At 48.8% G+C, this 22,928-nt stretch overlaps 5 protein-coding genes across 5 annotated transcripts; 1 reads left to right on the plus strand and 4 right to left on the minus strand.

Moving 5' to 3' along the window:
- Positions 1–214: 214 nt before the first annotated feature.
- Positions 215–571, minus strand: FPOAC1_013436 (uncharacterized protein; the record flags this gene model as incomplete). The annotated part of the gene is made up of 1 exon (XM_044857777.1): positions 215–571. The coding sequence occupies one exon, from the start codon at positions 569–571 to the stop codon at positions 215–217; it is 357 nt and encodes a 118-aa protein (XP_044701159.1).
- Positions 572–5,281: 4,710 nt separating this feature from the next.
- On the minus strand, positions 5,282–6,079 carry FPOAC1_013437 (uncharacterized protein; the record flags this gene model as incomplete). Its single annotated transcript, XM_044857778.1, has 3 exons — positions 5,282–5,552; positions 5,606–5,817; positions 5,867–6,079. 3 exons carry the CDS (start codon positions 6,077–6,079, stop codon positions 5,282–5,284), a joined length of 696 nt encoding a protein of 231 aa, XP_044701160.1.
- Positions 6,080–10,364: 4,285 nt separating this feature from the next.
- On the minus strand, positions 10,365–10,913 carry FPOAC1_013438 (uncharacterized protein; the record flags this gene model as incomplete). Its single annotated transcript, XM_044857779.1, has 1 exon — positions 10,365–10,913. One exon carries the CDS (start codon positions 10,911–10,913, stop codon positions 10,365–10,367), a length of 549 nt encoding a protein of 182 aa, XP_044701161.1.
- An 874-nt stretch (positions 10,914–11,787) lies between these two features.
- On the plus strand, positions 11,788–14,877 carry FPOAC1_013439 (uncharacterized protein; the record flags this gene model as incomplete). The annotated part of the gene is made up of 3 exons (XM_044857780.1): positions 11,788–11,884; positions 11,942–12,706; positions 12,773–14,877. The coding sequence occupies 3 exons, from the start codon at positions 11,788–11,790 to the stop codon at positions 14,875–14,877; spliced, it is 2,967 nt and encodes a 988-aa protein (XP_044701162.1).
- A 6,028-nt stretch (positions 14,878–20,905) lies between these two features.
- On the minus strand, positions 20,906–21,931 carry FPOAC1_013440 (uncharacterized protein; the record flags this gene model as incomplete). The annotated part of the gene is made up of 3 exons (XM_044857781.1): positions 20,906–21,171; positions 21,225–21,643; positions 21,714–21,931. The coding sequence occupies 3 exons, from the start codon at positions 21,929–21,931 to the stop codon at positions 20,906–20,908; spliced, it is 903 nt and encodes a 300-aa protein (XP_044701163.1).
- Positions 21,932–22,928: the final 997 nt, after the last annotated feature.

A 22,928-nucleotide genomic window follows, 5' to 3' on the forward strand; every position in this document is an offset into this window, starting at 1 on the left:
ACCACAGGCGGGTAGGGAGTAGGGAATCAATCCACGACTTCCACGGTATTGATCAATATGTTGACTTCAATCCACGTCAACGTTAGTCTACGAGATATGTTGTTAGGTAACCAATCCACCCACGGTTGGGGGCTCGTGGATTGATATGTGGATTGACGTGGACGCTAGTCATGGGGATGAGTACCCTGATATATTTCGTTAACGTCGCGACGCGTTATAACGCCTGAACCCAAATGTCATACGGTCTGTGAACCTTCAACTTCGAGATGGCAGACTTACCTCTTGACCCTGAACTGCCGACCAATAACGAGGGGCATACCGAGGTCCCTCGGCGTTCTCTGAATCCAGACCCCAAAGTCCGCCAGCCTTCTACTTCGGCACCGACAAGGTGATGAGGAGCGGAGAATCTTCCGCGTCTGGAAGGGATGGCCTGGAGGAGCGCTAGGAGTAAGGCAATAGAAAGTGTCGGCGACGGGTTCCCGAATTGTCCAATTAGGAAATCCGAGTTGATGTGACAGGGGTCTTCCACGGGTTCAATATTTGCAAGAAAACGCTCCATCAGTGCCATCATTACAATTACGTAACAGCTAAAAGCCCGTCGTATCAGCCGTAAGTATTATGGTACTCCATCAACATATTTGCGATGCTCGGAAGAGTTGGCGAAGCTGCTTGTGTTGCGTAGCCATGTGGTCTGCCAACGCCTCTACGACGATTAACTGCCGCATTAAGGGCCAGAAAAGAGACTACTAGAGTAGTTGCGATCTACATTTGAGGACAATCACAATCATGGTGGGGTCTGCGCTAACTGTATCCTTACTGACTCCCCCCGGCTCTAGCGTCGCGCAAAACAAGGTCAAGAAATAACCTCGCAAGCTAAGCTAAGTTTAGGCCGCCTAGCTTCTTCTAGCTTTCACTTCTTCCCTATCTCCCTTTCCTTTCCTTTTTATTTTTTTTGTTACCGCCACTTCTGAATTGTGCCTTCCCTCTCTCTGCCTTCTTTTTTCTCGTCTGCGTACCCACCTTCACGCATTGGTGCATCCAGTACACATGGTGTGCTTCGCTGTAATGTCATGTGAGCTAACGACAAAGCTAAAAGTGGACACAAAGCGGTCAAGACCACGCCAAGTTAGACCGAAGCTAGGCACGTTCTGCCAGTGTCCAGGACTGCTTATCCGAAATATTTCGGCGGTGCACCTGTCGGCCGGTATTGTTTGATTGATTTTTTGTGTTCTGTTGTCTTGTTTCCCCTCTTTTCAGGAGACTACATTTACACTAAGCTTCTTCGAGTCTCAAATAGTCATGTGACCCAGCCTTCTCTAGATTCGAGGCTCGTTTTGTTAAAACGCCTTGCTACCCTATATCCTTAAAAAAAGATTTTCACAACAGCGAGAACGAATTTTTGAAACAACATCCCAGATGTCAGCACCGTACACGACGCGCTCCGGATGGCGAGAACGGAAGCAAAGATCGCAGCGGAAAGCACGATGCAGGCTCTAGACGAAATCAAGATGGAACTTAAACAAGCGGCAAACACAAGCCAGCGGACGCTGGAAAAAATACGTGAGAGTCATGAAAAACAAGACGAAACGAAGGCGGCGGCCAAAGAATCGGCCGACATCGGCAGAACAGTCATGAGACTGGTGAGGGAGGCCAAAGACACAGAACAGCACAATCGATCGGGCACACTGCGAACCTACGCATCTGTAGCGGCTGGAAATGGGCTAGCTACAAGCATGCACAATCCACTGAACCAACTCAAGGCACCGCCATCGCAAGTACTTCGTGAGATCATAGTAAACGTTCGGAACCCACTTACCGTAGCCAGCCTACGGGCGATGAACCCCCGCAGCCTGAAGGCACACGTAGACCGTGCTATAGAACAAAGCGGCAATGAGCACATCGAGAAGATCAAGACAGCATCAACTAACCAACAGAAAAGCGGTGACCTCAGCATCAAAACGGCTACGACTTCTGACATGGAGATACTCCGACAGTTCGCCGAGGACTGGGAGCACCGACTCGGCATTGGAGCCTCTGTTCGTATCCCAACATATGGCGTACTCGTGCACGGCATCCGCACTAGCTCGATGGATGTAGGACGATTTGAAGACACAAGGGACAACATACTGCAGGAAAACAGGCCGTTCATCCCAAACGCCGGGATAAAGTATATCGGATGGCTCACGAGGACAGCTGCGACGAAGAGCGCATCCTCGGTTATCATTGAGTTCATAAAGCCACAAGATGCTAACAAGATCATTGATGAAGGCTTGATCTGGCAAGGGGAGGTCTTTCAGTGCGAACTGTATGACAGGTCGTGTCGATTGAGGCAATGCTTCAGCTGTCAGAGATACGGCCACCTAGGAACCCAGTGCAAGGCAACAACGAGATGCGGCTACTGCGCTCAAGAACATGCGTCCCGCGAATGCTGCGTCAAGTGGATCGCCAGCCTTCTTCAAGACCGATACACTAGAATCTCGATCGATGGATTCAAGACAGAACGACACAAAGTCTTAACAGGCACAGTACAAGGCTCGCCCCTCTCACCCATTCTCTACATCTTCTACAACGCAGACCTTGTCGAGAAATGTGACTTGGAAGAGGAAACTACTGCGACTGGATTCATTGACGACGTAGCTATCTTAACATGGGGAGGCTCAACGATAGAAACATGCAACAAGCTCCAACGGGCACTCCAAAGAGCAGAGCAATAGACGAAAACCCACGCGTCCGTCTTTTCGCCTAGTAAATTCCAGCTGATACACTTCACTAGAGCACAGACAAGAATAGACACACAGCATCCGCTACACACAACATGGGGTGAGATCCCCGCAAAGCAGACTTGCAAGTATCTGGGGCTCATTCTGGACTCGGCACTGCGATGGAAACCCCATTTAGGTGAGGTACAGCGGAAGGCGACAAGGACGATCTCAGCTCTCCATAGCCTGGGAAGCTCAACCTGGGGCCTTACGTTCCAAGACATGAGAAACATCTATCGGGGTGCTGTGCTGCCACAGATCATGTATGCGTGCTCCGCATGGTCGAACGCCAACTGGAAAACACGGAACACGCCGTACGCCCACAAGACATTGGAGCAATTACAACGTCTACAGGCGCGAGCGGCCAGGGTAATTTCTGGTGCCTTCAAAGCCACATCAATTCCAGCCCTGGATATTGAGACCTATCTCCTTCCCGTTGAGCACCAGATCTGGAGGCACAACGTCGAGTGTCTAGGAAGAATCACCCTCGGGACAGAAACCTTTGGGGAACAGGAACAACAACGCCGCGCAAACCGCATACGAGAGCGGAACATCAGAATGAGCCCACGCAGAGCGATACAGAAGGCCATACAAGAAGAACAAGGATTCAGTCTCAAGGAACTGGAGGTAATTACCCCGTACGTCGTCGCCCCATGGTGGATAGGCCCGAAGACGTTCGTCGAGGAAAATGCCGAGAAAGCACGGTCAAGACACCAGCACAGCATCGAAAAGGAACCTGACGCCATACATATATACACGGATGGAAGTCGTATCAACAATCACGTGGGGTCAGCAGCAGTATGTACCACCATCAGTCAAGCCAAGAGCGCCTATATGGGTGAAGATACTGTATCGACAGTATACGCCGGCGAGCTTCAGGGGATCTCCTTAGCTCTTCAGATCGCTCAACAAGATCGAGACCAAGGTAACGTCAGAACGAAAGTCATGATCTACACAGACAATCAAGCAGCCATCAGGTCGGTGGCGAGGCCAAAGGGTAAATCAGGATCTTACCTTCTCCAAGACATCACACAGAGGATACAGACACTGCATGCGCAAGGCTTAACAGTCGAGGTTCGATGGGTTCCAGCTCACAATGGGATATACGGTAACGAAGCTGCCGATCGAGCAGCCAAGGAAGCCACAGGACGGAGACAGAGAGGACCACCAGGTCCAAGGGCACAGCAGCCTCCAACATTACGCTCATTGAAAGCCACGCTGAAGATGTGGCCGCGCAGAGTTGTCAACAGGAGATGGCAAGCCCAATGGCATCAGGAAACGAGGGGTAGGGCAACCTTCCGGCACACACCAGAACCAACACCGAGAGTACTACAGCCACACAAGCACTTCGCCAAGAGGCAGAGCGCCATATACACTCAACTTCGCACCGAGAAGATCGGGATGAATGACTTCCTCTTCAGACAAAGAGTACCAGGGTTCACGGACCCGGGATGCGACTGCAGAGAAGGGCGACAGACAGTGGCTCACATTTTGCTCCAGTGCAGGAAGTACTCTGCACTTCGAAATCTGGAACTAGGACAATTTCCAGGACGTCAAAATCTTCGGGCACTGCTGAGCGAGCGCAAAGTAGCAGCAAAGGTCGTCAAATTTACGGAGCAAACCCAGATCCTTGGGCAATTCAGGATCAGTTCCTGACCAGACGAAGTTAGGACTTTCATCTAGGACTTTCTAGGACTCAAGTCCTAGAAGGAACCAGCCGAAGATATAAGGTCTCAATAGTCCTTCGATTGCGAGAGGATGAAGAAATACACACAATACACCTTAATATCTGACACCTGGGAACAAAGGTCATATAGAGATTGCTTTACACCTCAAGTAGCATGTTACGATCGGCCCCTATAGGCAGCTGTAAGCACCACTGTAATCGCTAGCATAGTGATTATAGCCCGATCTTTTGCCCTGTGGCTTCTCCCTTTTCGGCGCCGTGCTGACACATGGGGAATCCTTAAATCCCTCCATTATGTCTAAGTTACAGCGGATCCTCGGACAGCGGAGAATTCAGCGGAAACTCCAGCGGCGACTGGGGAGGGTGAGTGTAACGGTTGCACCTAACCGTTAGGCCACAGGGCAAAAGATCGGGCTATAATCACTATGCTAGCGATTACAGTGGTGCTTACAGCTGCCTATAGAGCCTAATCGTAACAATAGTCAGTAGTCAATTGATATCACGAGAGGCCTCAATTTATCTCTTCTGTGCAATTTCTGACCTTTCCGACGAGATTTAACCACCGTAATATGAGAATTGTTGAAAATCACACCAAAATCACACCCCCGCAGATGTCACACGATTGTGTTGGTGTCACGCGATTTTGTGGCCAACTAAGCTTGCTTAGTTGGCCCCCCCCGGCTCGAGCCAACAGGTATACTTTAACTCTGCGGAATGGAATACCCCGCACAAGAGACAACTTAAGACAACAATCAATCAACACATTTTCTGCTGCTCATTACATTCACTTTAACCCTTTAAGCATGCTCAGTGCGACACCCTGTCACAAACACTTCTACTTCTGAATCTGCCCAACCAGAAATTCTGGACCTGGAACCGCTGCATCAGCGCCATATAGAAAATGGGCAGGAAGTATAAACAACGTCCCGTCGCAAACTAGATCAGTAGGCAGGCAGAAAATCTTGGTTTTGTCCGTAGGATAGTTCGGGATACGGCCCCCGAGCTGCTTGTTCTTGGTATATCCAAACAAGGCGGCCCCAACAACTTGATTCTGGACCGCGCCTTCGAGCTCGCTGAGTGCATATCCTACGACAACCGTTCCTTGACTATTTAATTCACAGGATTAGTAAAGCGAAAGTAAATGGATGGGAGCCAGTACCTATAGCCAGCCGTCACGACGGACGTATCTGGGCACTTGTCGTAGGCTATTTGGAAAAGTCTTTTAGCTTCATCGATGGAGGCATCGGTGGTCCCCTCGGGAAGGAAGTTCGGTGCAAGATCAGCCGTGTATGGTCCACCAACACCTTGTATCCAAATATCAGAGATAGCAAGCTGCATGGCCTCTACAAGTATTGGCCCCACCGTGATTCCCTAACTGGATTAGATTTGAAAATATGGTGTATATGGCGTGGTGACGAACAAGATTACCAGGCTCTGTACTACCACGTGCATAGATCAAAATGGCTGTGGGACAATTGGAGGAATCACCATTCTCAAGATCATTACGGTTGAGAAGGTTTCGGGCTTTCAGTAGATTGACATCTTGGGCAGCGACGGCTCTCTGTTCGACTGATGCTGTTGGCAAGGCGGTAGCGCTAGCCAGGAGAAAGGAAAGGATGAATGCAGCACGCATGTTGAGGAGAGAGATTGCAAAACTAACACAAGATGATATGTCTCGGAAGCAATTGCTTTACTTAAAGAACAGGAAGATTGAGTGCGATTATGCAGGTTCATGTCTAGGTAGCTATTTCCTTTATAGACGGCTGCCCTCCTTCAGGTGTTATTACAAGTTTTATGGTGCTGTGTTGTAGAGGATTCTCCTTCCGCTTCTTGTCTAGTTCGCTTTGTTTGGATTCCTACGCTTGATCGGTTATACGGAATTCACATGGCTGTTTAGATTCGCCTATCGGAAGTGCACTACAGAGCTGTTCTTTTCTTACTATCACGTGGTAAGAACCAGACTGGTACTGTACATTTGCCAGAAAGAGTTGAGGTACAGCTAAAAGCCAGGCTGGCGGTCCATTCCATTTCCATCCACGCAGCCTCTTGTAGAATGGATGGGCGTCCATGTAGGCCCACCGTAGATGGAATGGATGGAAATGGACGCTAAGAGTGGGCCTGTGGAATGGATGGACGTGGAAATGGAAATGCGTGGACGCTATAAAGGGACAGTACACGTGATCCTCCCACCTGTTGCCTCCCGGGCCTCCGCAAAGCTCATTTCAGCTAACACATCAGTCCCTGGCACCTTTATATCCTCAAGGAGCTTCTCAGTGCTCTTAATATAGCCTCCGCAATGCCATGACCTCACCGTCTGTGTCATCCCGATCGTACTAGCGTCCAGCCTGGCACGATCGTCACGAACCATTCGACCACACGTTGAGAAGAGCCTCTCAACATCGGCAGACATAGGAAGGACAGAGAGCACATCGAGAGCCATCTGTGACAGACGTGGATACTCTTCCCGTCTCTCATACCAATAGCTAATAGGATCTAGGATATTCTGGTCGGACTTGTGGACGTCACGGAACCAATCGCTGTATTCGTCGCCAACAGCATGTGTAGAACTGCTAGCCGCGTCCTCGGCTTGTAACAAGGTAGTCATCGATGAAGGTGGTTGTAATAGAGTCGGCGCCTGACGAGATTCTTCACGATACTCGTCAAAGGGATTCCGATATATGCGCCGTTTCTTCGTGACCGGCTCGCCGCGTTCTCGATCTCGAGAGATAATTCGCGGCTCGTAGTGAGACCGGTATAGTTCTTCTACAAGGGACTTTGCAGTTTGGATCCAGTCTAGACGGTCTGCCCACACGTCCTCGAAATATCCCCAACGATACGCTGGATGAAGTGCAATGGCGGCATAATAAACTGGCGTCTCGTCAAGCCGCGAGTAGTACTTGTCAAGCTTTTTCCAACAGAGGTTAATGTTAACCTTGAAGTGCTCGGGATCGGGATATCGATGGGCAGCAGCCTTATATACCTCCATTTTGCCAAGAAGATATTCATAGCCAAGCAGGGTATCCCACGGGCACCCATATGCCCCAATGTATCCTTCCTTCCGCTTGCGCTGCTGACCGTCGCCTTCGAGAGTAATCAAGACGTGCTCGAAGTGTTGAAGGACCTCGTTAAATAAGGAGATAATAGCCCAGTCCTTCTCCTCGAGTTTGTTCTCGTCCCTGAGGCAGAGCGGCATCTCGTTGCTTGACTTCTTTCCCCTCAATACCAACCCCTCCCACTCGCTCTTCTGCTCATACCAAAGGTCCTCGAGGAAGTCCTTTAGGAGAAGGGCACGCCGAATCATATAAAGAGTGGAAAGCCAACGGGTAACCACATCAATGATAACATCAAGAGGTTTTTTCGCTCGAACCACCGGATCGTCAGACTTGCTGTACACGGTAAGCTGAAGAGACCGGAGTAGATTGGTAAGCGAGTCCGAGCGGTGGATCCAGAAGATGAGGTTATGAAGTTTCCCAACTGGTCCTTTCCGTCTCCATAGCTCGTGGGACTTCGCGTCAAGGGCCTCGTTCCCTTGGATATCGTCCTCGAAGGCCTCGGAATTATGGCCAAAAAGAAGTGCTTTAACGGCGAGATTGAGGATATGGCCAAAGCAGCGCAATCGCCGAGTTTTACCCTCGAAACCGAGCGCCTTCCCAATTTCTTCCATCGCAGTGTCGTTATTGCTGGCGTTATCGAGTGTGAAATATCCTACCTTGTGGGTTATGCCGTAGCTTCGAAGGACCTCGACCACGTGGGTGGCGATATTGTCACCAGAATGGCGATCGACAAGTTCAGGAAGGCCAAGCACAAGCTTTCCTGGCTGGCCAAGGGTATTGAGAAAGTAGCAACAGGTTCTATACAAAGCGTGGCGATTATTCGACCTCCAACCATCGAACGCAATATGAAGTAAGCCTGGAGCTGTCGCTAATACTCGCTTGATCTCAGCCTTGTTTTCCTCGTACACCTGAAGAATACGCCTGCGGACGGTATTGTGGGTAATATGCGCTTCGGTTGTCTTCACGAGTGGATTAAGATATTCGAAAGCGGCGCGGAGGTATGGATCTTCACTTTGTCGGAAAGAAGAGTTGCTGTTGATGATCCACGAGACTACCAAACGCTGGAAGTCTAGCCGATCAAAACGGCCAATGATCTGGTTTGCGATCTGCTGCTCTCGCGCGTCACGGGTATTCAACTTCATCATCTCGGCGATATTCCTCGATGGTGTCTTCTCCTTTGCTTTGCTAGGCGGCTTCCGTCTTCCGGAAGGGTCACAGACCTTGTGGTCATTCCAGAGATGAATCTCCGCGTTCTGCGTACCGCTCGAGGCCGCCGAATGAGGGTTTGGCCTGCGACTGTCAACACAGACCTTGCAAACCCATCGCCGCTTTGTATCGTCATCGCTCTTCTCGATATCGTAGCCGAATTGCCATATCCACGACGATGTAGACGCACAGCGTTGGGATTGCGTGTAGCCAGGGAAGTCTTTCCAAGGGAAGAGGTCCCACGAGTTCTTCTTATCCTCTTGGTCTGGCGGCTCGAGCACCATAGAGCTGATAATTGGGCTCTCAGCCATTCTACGCGGTACAGAATGCAGTTGCATGGAGATGCTCGAACGCGGCACCATGACGCGAAATGTCCACGACCCAATAGCTGTTATGTTCTGTTTAAAAATACCTTAATTTGTATGTGAAAATGCCTGGTATATAGGTACTTGAGATCTCTACCGACCATGGCCAAGTTGGTCTACCCTGAATTACAGGGTATTTTAGGGACTAGGCTAGGGAACCCCCTACCAGTCCATCCCCCTGCTTCCATTTCCACCTATCCATTCCACGGAACCCTGGCGTGGATGGATGGATTATGTAACGGCCAGCTCCATTGAATGGATGGAAATGGATGCACGGACCATCCATTTCCACGCCGTGGATACGTGGACGGTGGACGTGGAATGGATCGCCAGCGTGTCTCGGGCAGAGGTGGAGATCCGACTGCAGGTCTGAAACAGGCATCTGGGTAGGAGACCAGCGAATTCCTTGCTTGGCGATGGAAAGGTTGCTGGGAAACCCTGTGACGCTTTCCACGTCAAAGCTAACCCCAGCAACATGCGTGATTCGTTCGTCCTCATTCAAGCAGATATGAGGCGCCTGACCTCCAGAGCCGAGGCCACAATAAACCCGTCGCCGGTCTGAGCTACTCATCTTTCCAGAAAGGTCATCTTCTAGAAATGCAATACGAGTAGAGCTCAGAACCTCAGGACAAACGTCTGCAGTGCTTTCCAGATAAGCAGCAAGGCCGATATGCCCTTTGGGTCTAATCGTGCTAGATCTTTGCTGAACGGTGACAGTCTGTACAACATCCTTGAAACTTAACTAACTGCTGTACCAGCTGACGTCCAAGACGTTTCATTCGATATTCATGGTCTGCATCAGCGGGTGGTGAGGTTTCCATAGTGTCGACCGCAGCCATTAGAGGTAGGTTTTCTGTATCACCTTCCGAATGTCCCGAAACCAGTAACGGTACTCCTGGAACTTCATCACTCCCCAAAGGGGACCCTCCTGGTAAATATAGCTCTAGGGGAGGGGTAGGCGGAGGAAGGAGATGCGAGATATCTGGACCATCAAGTTCCGGAGCGTGGCGTCCAATCTCTGATAGCATAGCGGTATGCAGTGCGCTAGCTCGTGGAAGGACTAGTTTTGACCACGAAAATTGAATTGGGTTTAGTTTTGACCACGAAATTCTGATTGGCTATGGGCTGGCGAAGCGACGACGAGGTTCACAACTAATACGAGCGATAACGTCACAACGAGAGAAGGAATGAAGATAAAAAGAGTTTTTATAGTATCTAAATGACCTTGAGACTGGGTATAGTGTATGGAAAGTAGTTTTGGTCAGCTCCCTACGCCCATGCCTAGTCACCTTTTTCACGATGTCTCCAGTCCACAGTTGAGACAGAACCGGAATGGTCTGACCGGAGGTAGTTGACAAAAGTCTCCTGTCACAACCAGTTGGACACCTCCAAAAGCGGGAGCGCCATTGGCTGGGGCTTGAAGGTCAGGATCCCAGCATCGAACTTCCTTCATACAGGCATTTATGCGTTCCAAATGATGGTTCTCAACCATGCTAATCTCATCGATAACGAGAGCTCTGGCAGCTTTCAGACGGCTCGCGACAACGGTGCGAAATGCCATGCGTTTCAACTTTCGCAAAGAATACTTGTGACAATCCGGTGTCCACCCCATATAAGTCCAAGTTGACATGCCTTTGACCTGAATCGCAGCTCGACCAGTTGGAGCTATGATGTCAACCTTTTTGCCTCGGGCTCTTAGCTCTTCAACAGCCGCTTTCAAAACCGTAGACTTGCCACAGCCTGCTGAGCCCGTAAAGAAGATATTTTCCTCACCTATAATTCGGTCGAAAAGATCTTGTTGTTCGCGACATAACTTTGGAGTGGTATTGGATGCGGACAGCATGACTCCGGATGATGTGGCCGAAGTAGCGATCAAACCACGGACTCAATTGTCGCTGTGGTGCTATTTTCTGGCTTACACGATTTTGGGGATAAGTTGCCAGCAACAGAAGATAAAAAAGCATTTCAGTGGAAGTCATCCTTCAGCCACGCCCATTCTTCCAGAGTTCAATTGTTATATGTAATGACCCCGCTTCCATTTGCGTCACGTCTGCAGTGAGCTGAAAAAGAGCATGGAGTATGTAATCAACGCTCGACCACTTGCGTTGTGTCAGATGTGTGAGTAAGGGTTGTTTGAAGGATAGTGGCGCAAAAAGTCATATGATTATGCTGCAGGAGGCCCACCACTCACTAAACACGCAACATAATAATTTCTGGAGCGAGAGGGGTACAACAGTCCCTGTGGAGTGAAAAGAAAATCTTCCTCGCTATCGCGTTTGATCTTTGGATACTATAGTGCGATTTTATCGTAATAATATCGACACAAAAGGAGCGATCTGTTTCCATTCTGAAAATTCATCCAGAAGGACGTACTACGCCAGGAACAGATACAAGTAACGGCCGATATGGATGAAGTTGCTATTCGCGAGAGGATGTCTTCTTCAAACTCATACAGGGAGCAACCCAAGCTTGATAACATACCCTGTTACGAGGACTATGGGTCAATGCTTCGCTTTATACCATCCACTCCCCACGTTGGCAGTCGATATTATAGATCCTCTAACGAGTCAGCCCTTCGCAGTAGCTTCGATGAAAGCATCTCTCCATCACCTTCAATTATAGATGCAATGGATGAGCTTTTTATAGAGCACAATCAGTCGGAAATACAGAGCGCTATAGCGGATCAGAGACACGACCAGTTCATTGAGTCTTCATCTATGCCAAGCCGCAACATAAGAGCTCATCACCCTGCAGACCAAGGGTTCAAGACGTCAAATGGCAATGGATTAATAGAACCATTTGACTTTGTATGGCGTACGTCTTTCTTTTATTATTCAGCTGTGTTATATACGTATACTAATCATGAGCAAGCGAAATGCCCTGCAGGAATTAAGAACGCACCTATGATAGCCAAGTGGGAAGTACACCGCATCGCATGCCACTGCTCTGTGGACCTGGAGGATGTCTTGATAGAGTATCGTCCGGCATGGAAAGATCAAGACATCTTCTGGGAGGACGTGGAACGGCACAAGAATTTCCATGGAAAAACTTTCCCAGCAAAGTGTGGTAGAGAAGTATGGGTCCAGGGCCACGAAGACGATTTCAGCACTGGAAGAGCTGTGGGGTACAAAGCTAGGCTACGTTTTGACAACATAAACAAAAAGCCAAAGTTCGAGCTTGAAATACCCGTGTCTCAAAAAAGCTCCAGACTTCATCGGAAATTTGGTTTCAATCGATTTATGGAACTTAAGCTGCTATTCGGCGATGGATGTAAGTCAACCCTTCAGGACAAGGATAAGAAAAGGGCACTCGCGAGATGGTTAGTCCATAAGCACCACCTCTTTTTGCATTATAAATGGGCGGCATTTTTCATTGAGGACATGAAACCAAAAAAAGAAAAGGCTGGTTTGACCACACCTAAGATGACTGGCAAGCGCGTTGTTTTATTCGCAGAGCAAGGGGCAGGTCTCAACTTTAGTTGTATGGCCCCTAAAACAACCAGCCATTCCAACAATTTATCAGCAGTCATGTCAGTTAATCCCGTATGCGACAGGTTTTCTCTACTAGACTGGCTGTTGCAGCTCGATTCCAATCTGCACCGACCTTATATCAAACTATTCCATCGAATTTCATTAGGTATCATCACAAAGCCCTTCGTTTGTTCCAGATTGGATGTCTTGCTGACTTATTATATACTCGTAGGTCTCAGCAAGACAACCCCGACTATTCTTCTTATGGAAGACTCGATATGGCATCGACCCACAGACATTGAATCTCCGAATCACAAGCCTATGAACGATGGTATTGGCAGAATTTCTCACTCGCTCTTGAGGGAGGTGCGAGACATTATGGGCCTAGACTTTCTACCCGTAGCCATTCAAGCTAGAATTGGTGGTGCCAAAGGGTTATGGATGTTGGATTCAACTCCCTTCTCTTCAGACAAGCGGTGGATCGAGATATATCCCTCCCAAATAAAATGGGATTGCAATTGGTCTGATCCCGCCCACCGAACCTTGGAAATAGTTTCCGTTTCTTCTTACGGCGGGCCAGCCACTTTGAATCTTCAATTCATCCCAATCTTGGAAGAGCGAGCGATTGATCGAGAACTCATGCGCAGAACCATTGACGAGCGCATAGATCAGCACCTGCGGAAGGATCTGGACCATGCCAAAGCAGCCATGGAGACGCCTGAACTCTTTCGAAAATGGATCCGTGACACTTCCTACACCACGTTTGGGGATAGCCACGATGGTATGTCTTGGTTCATTGGGGGTTTGCCGAGAGACTGGTCCGGGATAATGAGCTTCCTTGCTGATGGCGGTTTCGAGCCAAGGAGACTTGAGTTTCTAAATGAAATAATGTTCAGACATCAAATGAGCCGTTGGCGACAGATGGAAGCCAAGCTTCATATCGAAATTGCCCAGTCAACCTCCGCCTTGATGACTATCGACTTCTTGGGGGTCCTTGCACCAGGTGAAGTCCAGCTGTGTTTTTCACCGGCGTTTGATGATGGAAAACAGAGTCTTGATGATCTTGGCGGACTTGATGTGCTCGTTGCTCGCTCCCCAGCACATCTTCCTAGTGATATTCAGAAGGTAAAGGCTGTTTTCAAGCCAGAACTACGACAGTTCAAAAACGTCATTATATTTTCCTCTCTAGGTGATGAATCACTAGCTTCTAAGCTATCGGGAGGAGACTATGACGGAGACAAGGCCTGGGTTTGCTGGGATCCGGACATAGTAAACAATTTTGAGAGTGTCGACATGGCCTCCAAGGTCTCCTTCGAAGAGTACTTCCGGCCCAACATTCAGAATGCAGGAATCCTGGCGTCTCGATACGGCAAGCCTCATTACTTAGACGCACTTTTGGAAGAAGCCTTCAGCTTTCGCCTCAGCCCCTCATTCATGGGCATTTGCACTAGCTATAAGGAAAGCCTAGCATACGACGAGAGAAGTATCAGAAATGAGACCACCGTCAGACTAAGCATGCTTTTGAGTGAGCTTGTGGATCAAGAGAAGAGCGGGTTCGAATTTGACGACAATGTTTGGTATCGTATCAGGAAGGATATGTGTGGTGGCAAGATGTTCCTGAAAGCCCCAGCCTATAAAAGCGGTGACCTTGTAGCTTTAGCTACCTCCAACCAGATTATCGACATTCTCAAGCATTCCATGCACGAGCGGATACAGAACGGACTAAAGAAGTTTTCCACTTACCGCCTTAGTTCTGGCATTGGTCCTGATAAACCTGTGCTTACCACGTTTGATATGGACCTCGTCAGCTATTGGAATGACTTTGAGAAAGAGGCAGAGCAGATCACATCACAATTCGAACCATCTTCCCTATGGTTGAAAGATTTCCGGTCAAGTCTCATCACAAACATAGATGAATGTTTGTCGTATTGGGGGGACATGATGTCTGGCAAAGAAGATTATCTCACCAAGGCCATACCCGTTTACGAGCGGTGGAGAAACATTTCACTCAATGTTCGATGTAACTCGCCTGTCGCCGCTATCATGACATCCTTATTCAACAATGGAATACGGCGTTCGAAAGGCTTGGGGCAGTGGGACCTTCTCAAAGCCAGTCTCACTTTTAAGAGGCACCATCAACGCACTTGGTTCGTTTGGCAGATGGCAGGTCGCCAACTGCAATTTATCAAAGCGTGCGCCGTCAGAGGTGCTGGAGAGAACGATCTTTTAATACCCATTCCTGTGGTTTCGAGGATGTACAGAGTCCTGCGTCCAGATGCAAGACGAATTGAGAGGGTCATTGCCGATCAAGACCGGGACTTCGAAAATGATCCATAATGGGGACAACATTTAAATTTGGTATCATGTTAAGATAAGGCTGTAGAAGATTTGTAAGAAGATAACTATGTTTGTTCATGGAACATAAAAGGAGGGGCACCATGTGACCGTACAATCAGGACTTGGAAGAAGTGTGAAATAGGAGTGTACAAAGTAAATCGGCTGTGAGGGTAGAGCTGGCCTCGGATGGACAGAGGTGTTTATCATATAACAAAATTGGAGTAATGTCACGTGCTTGGAGTTGGCTCCAGGAACAATGCTAAGTCGCTGTGCCAGGTAGATATACAATAAACTCACTTCTGGTCTGAGGATGGAAATGGATATCCTTCCAGAGACGACCCCGCCTGGGCAGAGAGGGGCAGCGCTCATCATATGTCAACTCAATCAATCAATCACCCCAATCAAATCAATCAAACCGTCGAATTCTTCCTTTCAATCAAATCAAATCACACATTTCTAAAGTTGAAATAATTGACATATTACATATGCATTATGTGATCGTCTAATCTCGAGGGAAAATCCACATCTTCCCGAGCCACTACCCTACACTAGATAGTCGCAGATGGAAGTCTACTCTCAAATAGCGGGGGAATTAGCGGCAAAGCTAAGTATCTGCTATCGTGATCTAACGCATGACCCCACCGCGCGTATGCAATGTGGAACGCGTTTTCCAACCATGTCGCGCCATCGAAATAATCCCTTCTACACGTGGTTTTTATTCCATTTCACCAGTAGGATGTCGAACCCGCCACTCTCCCCGTCGCCAGCTGGCTTTCCGCCAACAAGATTGACACCTTGCCCTACACCTCCTTCTTCCGTCTTCTCACGACTGTCTTAGCCTAAAACGGTTGCCAAGCAGTTGGAAGAAGCAGCCGTTGGAGCTTTACCTCCCAACCCAACCATTGAGAATCTGCCCAAGATTACCTGGAAGAACTGTCGCTTCGTCCAGGAGGATTTGTTAGCTCGAAAAGGTGCAAAGGGCAGGAAGAGCTGGATTAGGTCGCACGGGACCTTCCTAAGGAATGGAATATCTGTTGGAGCATTTTGAGGACTGGAAGGTCTTCTATAGTGAGGTTACGGAGGAGACGATGGGAGAAACTCAAGTGGATGCTGCGGAGCGGATTGCAACGGCGTCAGCAAATTTCCGAGAGTCCAACGGTCGGCCAAGCCGCGTTCGCCGTCTCCCTGCCCGCTTTGAGGAGGATGAGGTTTACGCGCTACCACAGCGGAGTCAACCTCCGAGATTCGTAGAATCTGCCTTACCGTTGCATTCTCGGGCTGATTATTCTACGGCGGAGAAACGATCAGCGTCCGAGACGTCGCAAAAGAGCACATTACCAGCGGACCATCGAGCCTACATTCGGGCATCAATCAACAACGGGTGGAAGAAGCTGAATGAGTATTATGACAAGCTCGGAGAATCTCCCTTGTTTGCGGCAGCAATCATTCTTCACCCGAGGTTCGGGATCAGCTGGTTAGAGGCGACTTGGGTGTCTGAGAAGCAACTCGCTTGGGTTCGTGATGCCAAGGCTGGAATCAAGGATTACTTCACCCGTTGGTACGACGCGAACCAGGGACTGTGCGAGGAAACAACGAAGTACGACGCAGCGCCAAGGACGATGGGTCAAGAGGATGATCAGTACACTCAGTGGATTAATAGCAAGACAAAGAAAGCGTTTGCGACGGGTGGCAGTGTCGGCGAGCTCGAAAGGTACCTCCGTCTCGAGCCACAGGATACGCAGGATGCTATCCAATGGTGGAGAGACCACAGGGCTTCGTTTCCTTCACTGAGCAGCTTTGCCCTGGATGTCTTTGCTATTCCAGCGATGGCGAGCGATTGTGAGAGACAATTCAGCCTAGCGAAGCTGACGTTGACTTCTCAGAGGCTCTCGATGGGCGCAGATACATTAGGTAGTTGGGTGGGTACTGGGTAGCTGAGTGTTGGTGTACACGAGGGGGATGACTTCGGGTTGGGCAGGCTTTCTATCCATACGCACAGTGTGAGAAATAGGCGGTTCAGTCCAGTCCAGACACCATGGACTGGACCGCCTATGTAACAGGAAGCACTGGACTGGACCGCCCAGCAGTCCAAAGGGCTTGGACTGAACCGCCTGCCTTAACTGGACTGGTGCCAAGGTCGGGCCAAAATTTGGTATGGCGATCAAGTTTCGGTGTTGTTGTGCCTAGTTATGCTTCAGCAGCCGCCTGCGCAGCCAGCCTGCCGTACGGCCAACTTTTTACTCTGCAATATCTGCTTTATAGATTTCGAAGGTATGTAGGCCGGTCAAATAATCATAGTTTCCACCAAGCTCAACCAATCAGATTGCACTATTTACTCACCTAACAATATGGGCCTTAAATGGGCGGTCCAGGCGGTCCAATGACCCTGGACTGGACCACCTGGTCCAGCAATTTTTCCGGACTGGACTGGACTGAATAGGCGGTCCAGTCCAACAGCCCACTATGGACCGCCTATTTCCCACACTGCATACGCGTATGGATTAATTAATCCATATGGAATAATCCATACGCGTTAATCCATATTCCATACGGGGATGTCGTATTCCATAAGTATGGCAATACGGCGGAAAAATTTGATCCCTGTAGTAATCCCGTTCATCGAAAGCGTAAAACGACCGCAAATACTTGGGCTTACGCCCGTGAGCCCCTCAATTCGGAGCCATCTCGTTGCGGTCGCAAAAATGAGAAGATTTACTACTGCATGCATTGTGTAAGTCTGACTTACTCCACGACCGTTTCAACGACCTTTCGGAATCATCTGCTCAAGATACACGGCATTGAGCTGGAAGCCCATGAACATCCGATTAAAAAACGGCGTGACCGTCTGATTCAGGATGCTTTCGCCAAGGCCGGCGATATGCATGCTGCAAAGCAACTGGCAAAACGAGAAGAAACTCTGAGACATGCCATCAATCACAAAGCAGCGTTGGAGGCACTTATTCAGCTCGTGACTGTCCGTAATCTCTCTTACAACTGCAGTTCTTGGCCAGAGCTTCATGCGCTCATTTCTGCAGTCAATCCTGCGGCAGATGACCTCATCAGCCTTTCTTACGGCTCCATACAGAAGCTTGTCTCCAATTCCTTTCGTGTACACAAAGACATGTTGCGAAGAAAATTGCAGTCTACACCATGGAAACTTCATCTCTCTGCTGACGTGCGGTCTGCTCCAAATCACAAAGCTTTCCTTGGGATATGCGTCAAATTTGTAGATCAGGATGCAAAGGAAGCGCTGCAGGCACTATTAGCTTTGTCGGAGTTGCCAGGTCTTGACGGGCCGGGTAGTCACGGCGGTGCCGAACAATGGAAGCTTCTTCAGCACGTGCTCGAGGATTATAATATCTGGAATAAGGTGGGATTCTACACTGGTGATAACCACGGATCAAACGACAAATTATGCCACTTACTCGCCAATTATCTCCAGGAGAAGGGCGTCGACTGGGAAGCCAAGACCCGTAGAATCCGATGCCACGGCCATATAGTGAACCTGGCAGTTCAGGCTTTCCTTTTCATAGACTCAAAAGAGGCTGCTCGAGCGGCTTTGGAGCATATCGAAGACACTGATGAATCGGCTTTTGGCACTGATTTTTCTGAAAGGATCAAACCACAAAGGGCGCAAGGATGGCGGCGGCTTGGGCCTCTTGGAAAGGTGCACAACATATCGATTCACATGCGCGAAAACGACTATCGATGGAATGAATTCAAGAAGCGCGCTCGAAGATCGCTGGGGCTCGACAACGATACACGGTGGAACTCATGGTTTCTCCTGCTGGACACCACTCTCAATCTTCAGAGCTATGTTGAGTGGTACCAGAAGAAGTATTACGGGGATTTGCGAGACGACTACCTCACGCCTGATGAGTGGAGTGCTCTAGGGAAGACGCGTGCATTCCTTCAACCGTTCTGGAAGATCACTCAGCTTATAGAGGGTCGATACGCCACTCTAGACCGTTCACTTTTTACAATGGATGTTCTTCGCAAACATTATACACAAGCATTCCAGAAACACTCTGGCAACGCCACACTACGGAGCTGCATTGCAGCTTCTTGGGCTGTATTCGATAAGTATTATCAGCTTACAGATGAGAGCCCTGCGTACGGTGCGGCAGTAATACTTCATCCGTCACGACGTGTAGCCCATATAAAGAAGAACTGGCCAAAGTCCTGGCATAAACCAGTTCTTGACGGCGTGCGAAAGCATTGGAAAGACTACTACCACGAGCTCCCGCTCCCCACCACGACACCACAGCTGAGAGACGAAATACAGCGCCTTGATGAGTATGACCTACTCGCTCGGGAGCTTGACGTTGTTAGCCCATCTATGAGTGAGCTGGACGAGTACGATGCTTTCACGACGCAACCGCCCATTGTCATTGACTGCTCTCCACTTTCTTGGTGGCTCAGAGAAGAACAACAACAGACATACCCTCGTCTCTCTCGAATGGCTGTTGATATCCTCTCGATACCAGCCATATCTGCCGAGCCGGAGCGCGTCTTCTCCGGGGCGAGACGCACAATTTCATGGGACCGGTGCCAATTGGGTAGTCGTACAATTGAAAGGGGTGAATGCATGAAGAGTTGGATCAAAAGCGGGATAACACAAGGTTACCCGGCAGATTTACTTGAAGCGGAAGGTATTGAGGATAACAACGTAGAGGGGCTAGATGATTCGGCTGGCTGGCAGAGCTCAAACCCAGATTCGGTTTAGTTGATAATGTAAATGACGTCATTTCTTAGTTTCCATATGTATGGATTAAGTTCCATATGGGTTGCATTCCATATTCCATATTCCATAAGGCGCCGTATGGAGTATGGAGTATGGATAGAAAGCCTGACAGCCGCTGAAGATGGGACGCTGAACACTTGGAGAATTTGGCCTTCAAGCAGGCCTGTCGCAGGGACAAGCGAGGCTGGGAAATGTGGCGAGGAGTAGGGATTGTGACGTTTGAGGGTTATAGGGCTAGAAGTCGGAAAAGAATGTAACTAACGAGACTTAATGTTGTGGGCCCTATGAGGCGTATCCTCCCGGGCGGAATAAATTCATTCATTCATTAGATGACCCACATGGCCCCCTGGTAGATAGATAGACGTAGATCTGCATCTATCTACATCCACATTTCGTCTACATTGGTAGATAGATTCCCCACCCTGCCTGTACAAGGTCTCGAAAGCCCTCCATGTTTCATACGACTGGACATGAGTGAAGTCAGTCTTGCATAGTTACCATTCCAAGCCCTTCCAGTGACAATGCTATTACTTGAAGGCGTTGGATCATACGAAGACCCATCTCATAGACTGCAGGGTCCTTGAACTCCTATGCCGTTACAGGACGGACTTGATCACTCTTTCGAAGCATCGATGTAAGATGGTGCTTGATCACGTGGATTGAACCAGCTGGACTAACTGGATGCCCATAAGCCTACGCATGGTCTGAGCCATAGGGTAAGCCGTGAAAACAGAAGTTATCTCGTGGCAATCATGTTCTATATGTTATCAACTTCGAATACGTAAGGACTCTATCATTATATATCCTACTTAGATATCTAGATGAGATCAGAAGTGAACTGAAACCAACTCTTCGTGGAGCAACGTCATCTTGAATGACAGCTGAGTTTTGTGCTACTGTTAAAGACCTACAGATAAAGTGATTTGCGCGCGAGGATACTGATATATTGTTTGGAAGTTCCTGCTAACAATGTTAACCACAACCTCAAATCTTTAGACTTCCATCAGCAGAAATCTGCTTCACAAATTCGTCTACATCCTCTAATAATTCCTCTGGTCTCTCTAGAGCAGCAAAATGGCCACCACGCTCATGCCTTTTGTGATATACTAGGTTTCCTAGCGTCGCGGCCCAGGCGACCGGCTTGGGAGCAACTTCTTGTGGAAGCCAACTGTAGCCAAACGGCTTCGTAATCTTTGGTTCCGGTCTGGCAGGGGCGTTACCAAATCTAGACATTTGGCGGTACGCATAGATTGATGTTGGAAACGTGTCAGTGAGCCAATATAGTTAGACAGAGGTTAGAATCTCGTCCATAGGAGGCTCTTCGTCTGTCCAGTCGCGAAATTTCTCGCCGATCCAGGTCAAAAGTGCCAAGGGCGAGGATGAAAGGACGAGACCGATTGTGCTTGGCTTGGTGGCATGGGTTATGGCGTATGCTGAGCCTCGCGTCATGAATTCTTCGCCACGTATAAGGCCTTCCTTTTCGGCTTCTGTGACCTCGCCGGTGACATCATCGACTGGTTCAGAAATCATGCAAAGGTTAATATGAATGGCTGAGTATACACAGTTAGCTTGACTTACAACTATGACGTATGTTGTTACATACCTTTGCACTCTTCATAGTCTGTTGCGAGCTGGCGAGATACTACGCTCCCGAGATCACCACCCTGGGCGACATAACCACTTCCAAAGCCCAGCTGGACCATGAGCGTATTGATCAGGCGTGTAGAGTCTTCAATGCCAAAGTCTCTGTCCATCGGTGGTTTACTGGAAAAGGCGAACCCCGCCAAGGATGGAATAATAACATGGTACGGCAGCGTTTCGGGAGTGTAGCGATTCTTTAGAATCGACAAGATCTGTAGAAACTCTAGGAAACTACCTGGCCAGCCGTGAACCATCACCAAAGGGACAGCGTCGAACTTCTTTGAGAAGAGACCAGTGAAATGAACATCAAAGACGCCTTTTGTATGTTGGACAGGCACTATCCAGTGGTTGTATGAATTGATATGCTTTTCGGCAGCTCGCCTGTATGAAAATAGTCAGCTACAAGGTTGAGTTCCAAGTAAGGCACACCATCTATTTCTCATCAACATACCAGTCAAATTTCATCCAAGCAGCTTTAGCATCTGTAAGCCATTGGTGAGTGATGCCAAAATTCTTCTCCTTCTGCGTAGACTCATAGGTAGGCGGTGCGATTTTGCTAAGCTTGATAAGCAGCTTGAGCTCATCAACCTTTTCATCATCGATTGAGACTTTGAAAAGCTTTGGCTGGATGAGAGCGCCAGAAGGGATTTGTGCGAAGCTGTCTGCCATTTTGATGATGATGATGCCTTCGCTGTTACGTGGCTGTGGAATTGCGCGGCGATGTGGCGAAAAATGAGGCAGTGGTTGATACAATATGAATTCTGCAAAGACAAATATGGAGCAAGTTATTCTGTATTTAATAAGGATAATAGTGAGCTTTCCGAAGTCTTTATGGAAGATGAATGAGAGAACCAGTCACGCAATCAGATTAAGTTTTCCAGCATGGCCAGTGTTTTTGGGCCACGTCATGAGTCTATGTTACAGTATTGCCCATAGTCAGTCCAATCATGATGGCTCAGATCGGCATACTACCCGTTGGCTCGAGCCAACGGGTAGTTTTAGGAATACAGGCAGATCGACTCTGGCATTGAATCTGTTCAAGAAACGCGGATTGTCCGCGGAGGAAACATGGATGTTGTTTACAGGGATAGTTGGCCTTACAGTTAAAATCCCACAGATCTACATACCGCGGACAGGTTTTCCCGCTTCGGGGACCTATACATGACTATCCGAGTCTGTGGTAGTATTAGCAACATTGTTATTGACGAAAACATCCGCGAAAAGGCAAAAGAAGCGGTCTGATATGGGTGAAACTAAGTATTCATACCATCATACCCGGAGTCGTAAGTAAAGAGTATAGAAATTATACAGCGTTGGTCCCATCCTACTACAGCTTCACTTTCTGGTAGTCGATCTTGAAGCTGAACTCATCCTCCCAGTGCATCGCCCAGTACCGATCCCATATGGCCTTTGTGACAGGCCCGACCTTTCCGTCCTTGACTGGTTTTCCATCCATAGTGGTGATAGGCATGATTCCTTTAGCAGTAGTACACATGAAGATCTCATCGGCATCATAGGCCATCTCGACAGGAACATGCTCAACGCGAACTTCGTGACCACACCACTTAGCAGCATCAATGACACTCTTCCTAGTGATTCCCAGTGTGGCTAACAAATCGACCGACCTAGACCGGCCCCTTCGGTCTGTCGGTTTGGGTTGGTCAAG

This window comes from Fusarium poae, assembly GCF_019609905.1.
Source record: "Fusarium poae strain DAOMC 252244 chromosome Unknown contig_2, whole genome shotgun sequence".
Classification (NCBI taxonomy): domain Eukaryota; kingdom Fungi; phylum Ascomycota; class Sordariomycetes; order Hypocreales; family Nectriaceae; genus Fusarium; species Fusarium poae.